This window comes from Solanum pennellii, chromosome 2 (genome assembly GCF_001406875.1).
Source record: "Solanum pennellii chromosome 2, SPENNV200".
Lineage (NCBI taxonomy): Eukaryota > Viridiplantae > Streptophyta > Magnoliopsida > Solanales > Solanaceae > Solanum > Solanum pennellii.
This window is the reverse complement of record NC_028638.1, coordinates 57,378,929-57,385,017: the sequence shown is the minus strand read 5'-3', so window position 1 is coordinate 57,385,017 and position 6,089 is coordinate 57,378,929. Positions and strand designations below refer to the sequence as shown.

At 30.9% G+C, this 6,089-nt stretch overlaps 1 protein-coding gene across 1 annotated transcript; it reads right to left on the bottom strand.

Moving 5' to 3' along the window:
* Positions 1-3,554: 3,554 nt before the first annotated feature.
* On the bottom strand, positions 3,555-5,417 carry LOC107010735 (transcription factor bHLH18-like). Its single transcript, XM_015210022.2, has 4 exons — positions 5,197-5,417; positions 4,625-5,080; positions 4,013-4,399; positions 3,555-3,917 (listed from the first exon to the last, which is right to left on the bottom strand). The coding sequence occupies exons 1-4, from the start codon at positions 5,218-5,220 to the stop codon at positions 3,822-3,824; spliced, it is 963 nt and encodes a 320-aa protein (XP_015065508.1). The 5' UTR covers positions 5,221-5,417; the 3' UTR covers positions 3,555-3,821.
* Positions 5,418-6,089: the final 672 nt, after the last annotated feature.

The following is a 6,089-nucleotide window of genomic DNA, read 5'->3' as shown; positions in this document are numbered from 1 at the left end:
AAGCGTCAATTATATGAAAAATATATACATTAAAATGTTGGTCCAATGGATTCTCTTAACAAATAAAAATGAACGGAGAAAATATATTATTACATCGTTAATGTAAAAGAAATTATACCATCAGATTACATTTATCTGCTGTTGGATAACCTCAATTATTTTCTAACATTACAAATCCCATAATTTAAGGAGGGATAACATGTATATATCGTTTTAAATGACTTGCTAGTATGAACTTTTTATTAGATTGACAGTGTATAACTTAATTGGAGTCCAGTAAAAGGTATAGCTGGAACTAACTCTCTCCATGCTTCACATTTACAATGTCACCATTTACTGTTCTAGTTAATTCACACAGCACTTTAATTAGTCAAATGATAAAACAGTTCATAAATTTGAAAAGTAGATCAGGAAAAATTAATTAATACATATAAAGAGGACATAATAACTGAGAACAGCCTAGAGACAACTTGGGCAAAATTTGTTACTCATTTCTTTCTCCTTCAAATGCCAATGTTTTTTTTTTTATATAGGATTTGACATTGTGTTGGTTCCACCAAACTGGCAATGATATCTGGAGTATTATTGGTTACCTTAACTAAATTGGTTCAACTTGTTTTTTCTTTAATATACATTGTTCTCCAATTAAATCTATAAGTCCATTATAGCCTAATTAGAGTAGCTTGCTTGAAGAATTAACCATTTAAGATACGTCTAGTTATGTTCAGCCAAAACATGAATGGGAATACAAAATATCGGACTACGAATCCTTATTAATAGAGGTCGACAAATTACATACCACCAAGTAGTGAGAGTATTTCACCATGATTTAGATATCTCGGTTCGAGTATTTTACCTTATTATTGTGATTAATTGGGCTAGTGAGTTTTGGATACCGAATAGTATTGAAAGTCAAGAATGAAAAGAAAAGGTGAAAGCTACATGGCCGGTGTCTATGAGCGTTGCATTATGATATTATTATATATGTTGGTTGAAGAAAATATATTACTGACTACATTGTATTCCAAGTTTTAAGGAATCTTACTGTTCATACCAAACCTAGTAGTTATATGTTTGAGTATGGATAGCAGCTCACTTCAAAAGTATATTTGAACCTTAAATTCTAGCTAAAGTCCAAACGGTACGGTAGAGTAAGGAAGATTTTTGAGTCAAATTACGCGTAGGGCAGACCGATCACCTGATTCTAGTAAAACTACGGTTTCTAGAAATTATTATAGGACTGGACTAAAAGTCCTCTGATGTTGGTCGGTTGGTCGGGAATTTGCTTCTTTAATTTCTATTTTTTCCGTAGAGCACATGGTTGGATGTTAATTAGCTAGTAGTACTGTGTCATTAACACCTGCTACATTTTCTCATTAGAAATGAAAATTTGACTTTTCAAAAGATCCCTGGACATACCTCCAAAAGTGAAAATGAAAGAAAATTTTGTACGTTGTTGGTTGGATGCAACAAAAAATTTTAATCAAGTCTACTTTATACATTCTATTTGAGCCTATATCACAACAAAAATAATCATTAACGAAATTTAATTCTTAATTAATTGCTGTTAATATGTATTTTTAGCGGCAATTATCACTCTTTGTGTATATCTCTAAAGTCTTTAGTAACATTGATTCTAATGACACTTAACTAATGTCGATAAAGGCTTTAACACTCTTTATTAATGTCAATATTTAATGCTGCTAAAGTTATTTTTATTGTAGTGCTTGGCAAAAGCTAACTCATTCACAAGGACGAGATAAGGGCTAAAAAATCATATCATTATTTAGATCAACCTCTCCAATTGCGCAAGTACAATGCAAGGGATTCAATGTTCTTGGGTTATATTTTCATCGTAAACAAAGTAGAGGGAATAAAAAGTATTTGGTGATTTTGTTTTTTAAGCTTTTTTCTATTTATGAGAAAATGTGAATTTTCTTTTGCTTAATTAACAACTTTCAGGTTCTGAGATTGGCTAAATTATAAGTAGATTACCATATCTCATTGAAGCACTCACAGAGTTCTGAATCTCTCATTTGGGTTACTGCAAATGCAACATTATAAATTACTTCTCATATTATTAGGGTGATTCAATTGATGAAATAAAGAATAATAATATCAAAATAAAATAAGGAGATTATTTTTGCTGCCACTTAACACTAAAGAATAATAATATCGAAATAAAATAAAGAGATTATTTATCCTGCCAATTAACACTAAATTGTTGGGATTAGTGTTCACTTTTTACAGTTCTGGTTTGTGTCATAAAACGTACACTTTAGGAGACAAAAGGGGAGAAAGGACTTCCAATTAAAATAAGGGAACAAGGTTAAAATTTATTTTTGACCGGTGCAAAATGGTCTAACAAATATTTCTGTCTCTCAATAACTGAGATCCACTTAGCTAGCCGCTAGCGTTTGGGCATAGATTTGTAAATATTCTTGGTTAATATTATTTGGATGAAAATTTTACAATGTGTTTGGCCATAATATTTGAAAAATACGTTTCACCTTTTAAAAAAAATATAATTTATACCCATAAGTTTTAAAAATATCAAAAGTAACCATAAGTTTGTATTACAAGTCAATCTTTGTTACAACAATAACAAATAGTATCTATGACACTAGAGTAATATGGTAATTTAGAGTAAGTGCAACAAGCATCATTTCATACATAATGAAATAGACAAAACGCATGACTTTGTTATCTTGAGCCGATTGTTCATCATTTTCATCCATAACCATATTATCATTTAACATTTACCTAATATTTCATCACTACTTTGGAATTAACGTAAAAAATTATGTAAATACAATGTAAGCAACAATTATAGAGGATGTTTTTTTAAAAAATAAAAGTTTGGGATAAAAATTAATTTTTAAAAGATCCCAAATAATGAGATTTGGCCCAATAAATTACTTCTCAAATAATACCAAAATATACATATAAACACTATTTGCAAGTTTTTTCTCAAATATTATTTGAGAAATTTATGGCCAAGCGAGCCCTTAGACTTTGCCGTTACAAAATTAGCTCACTTATGTCAAATTCTCATACGGAAGCAGGTATAATACTTTTATAATAGTACATCAATTATTGATCTCTAATTTACTTTTTTTTTTCTTTTCTTTCTGGTAGTCTTTACATGAATGAATGGATGCCCAGAAGAACAATGTGGTGGTCAAGAAGGAGAAAGACAGGTCAAAATGGTGGTAGAATAACCTGATTTGTTGGTCAAACAGACATATGCATTTTGTACGGTTATAAATTAAATTTTCAAATATCTTAGAAATAGCCATATAAAAATTATATCAAGATTACAACTTTTTTAATAAACTTTGAGTCAAATTAGTTTTGTCACATAAAACAACATTGTTAAAAAAATACACACTCATATTTTTCGCAAAAAATCCACTGCACATGTCCTTATTATTACATTAATCGGTGGAGACAAAGAGTGCACATAAATGATAAATAAAGTAGTACAAACACACTAGTTAGTCATTTTTAGCCCCAAAAGACAAATTTAAGGAAAACAAGACCACTTAGTGGAATTCCATAACTTGTCAAAAAGACAAGAGCCAAGTCTCAATTTTTAGCACGTGAGCTAATTGCAAAACGGGGTTCAATTTTTTAACCCACAAAAAAGCAAATTAAAGCATCCAATTATGGAAACCATTAACCCTAAACCAAGTCATTATGACCCCACCTCCAGGTGATGTTCATCCGATCCGCAAAAACAGATCTGCACAACTTACACTTAATTATATTCTAAACAAATTAAAGACCTTAATTAACTTCTAATTATATAATCTTCATCGCTATGCTGTAAAGGAGTTGGCTTCTTCTTTCACCATCGCCGCTCGGATTCTATTTGCAACATGATTTGGTGTATTGCTTGTTAATTTATGATCCATCTGTTGAATTAAACGGACAAAATATTATTAAAAAAATATAATTAAGCAATTAATGGTATAGTTAGGATTTTCCAAGTTTAATTTTGAATTATTACCTGAGCAATAATGGTCACGTGGGAAGTGTTGTAGCCAAAAGGCATAACACTGCAACTAATGATAGAAAGATGAAGTTTTTCCACTTCATTGAATATTTCCTTCATCATCCCATTTTGTTTTTTGCAATAAATCCTTATCAAAATATTTCCATCTGAAGCTCTAACTTCAATATCTGGCAATGATCGATCTGTGCAGACTGTACTAACACTTGATATTTCGTCGGACGACGATGAATCGGCACAACTGGAGACCAATCGAGGTCTCTTTGCTGGTGGAATCACCGGTTCCTCACTACATTTCTTGTTTTTTTCCTCAAGGGTTTTTACTTGTTCTTCCAGCTCTTTTATATATTGGATAGCATCTCCCAGTACTGTTGCTTTGTCCAACTGTTAAGAGTATGGTTAATCATACATAATTAGGACTATACATTTTAGTACAAAAGTAATTCTAATGTAACTATATAATTTTGGACATGATGTATTTTGACTCCAACATTGCACTGCACGTAGAATTGATATAGCTTTCCAGAATTTACCTTGAAGTTGAATTTGGGAATTCGAAAAACTCCATTAATTATTCAATTAATTTAAGCAGGAATCTGAAAAAATTACCTTCTTGAGGTTTGGAATGAGGGTAGATAAAGCTATAAAACGCTTAGTTAAGCGTTCTCTTCGCTTTCTTTCAGCTAGAACGTGATCTTGTGCCTGAACACTTGTTCTATTGTAACTTTTCTTCTGATCAGTAGTAGTCGTAATAGCAGCACCAAATCCCATGGCGGCCTCGATATCACCAAAATCAGAATCCTCCATAGAATTAACGGAAGAAGAGAAGTTTATTGTAGTTCCAGATGGAACCTCACGCTTAACGACTTTAAAGGTGTTCAAATTTTCGAATTGATTTTTGGTTGACATTGAATTGGAGTAGCTGTAATTAGAAATTACATTGGAGGGAGGAGGAGGAGGAGGGGAAAAAGTAGAAAAGGGCTTAGAATTGAAAGGAAATTCATTAAATTGTGTCATCGTCTGGCTCTGATTAACAAAGTTGTGATCATTCATATTGCTAGTCTCCTGTAATATTTGATTAAATGCCAAAAAAAATATATTGTTAATAACTTTCGGTACATAAAATCAAATACAATTAATAGTACTCTTTACAACAAGGCAGTATACAAGAGTTCACATACCATTTCAGACCACCATGTATCCATTATCGGTTGGAATTTATTAAAATAGATTCGTCGTCTTCTTAGTGATTGATCAGTTTGTATCCAAGAATAATTAGATCCTGCTGCAAAATTCAAATCTAAATTAGATTTGTATTTGGAGAAGATTTATGAATGAGAAAAGTTAATTAGGTCTTTACCTAATTAGTTAGAGAGGCAAAATGCTTTAGATGGTGTCAGATGGTCAAGTGTAGGAATTCTTGTGTCTTTATAGCTGCTTGAGTGATTGAGTTGACTGCCAAAAAACTGAAGAAACAAAAAGAAAATACAAAAACAGGTGGAAATTAGTGTTCCTCAATTATTGTGTTCACACTCTCTATGATAGGAATACTAGTTATTAAAATAATAGGAGTTATAATATATAAATATAAGAATAAGCACATGTTAAAAGTTTAGATGATGGAAACTTCTTCGTTTTATCATCAGATTCCAATTTACTTCACTCTAATCTGTGTTGCCTCGTTAGTATTATCTTTTTGACCTTCTAACTCTAGTTTTATAGGAAAAATACATTTTATGTAGCGCTTCAATTTTGAGACCAATCTGAATCTGACTCTTTTATGCGCGTAACGTAACAGCAATGTCAATAATTTTCTTCAATTAAAACTGTGTTGTTTTACTAGTACTACAATTTACAAACAGTGGATTAGTTACATACTGACAGAAGGGTGATAGCTCAAATACTTAATTGAAAAATTATACTGTGTATATAAAAATTAATATTGCATATATGGGTCGAAAATAATTTTTTAGAAAAATATATATATATATAATAAAATTTCTAGCTTTGTCAATACTTACAACCTCCTACTATAACAAAAATATTTATATACTTTCATGTTGATTTTAATAGA

Bases quoted from the DNA above. Each gene is read 5' to 3' on its own strand.
- LOC107010735 (XM_015210022.2), bottom strand. From the start codon at position 5,220: ATGGATACATGGTGGTCTGAAATG. The intron at 5,081-5,196 runs GTATGTGAACTC...CAAATATTACAG, and splicing joins ATACATGGTGGTCTGAAATG to GAGACTAGCAATATGAATGA. The intron at 4,400-4,624 runs GTAATTTTTTCA...TACTCTTAACAG, and splicing joins TCATTCCAAACCTCAAGAAG to TTGGACAAAGCAACAGTACT.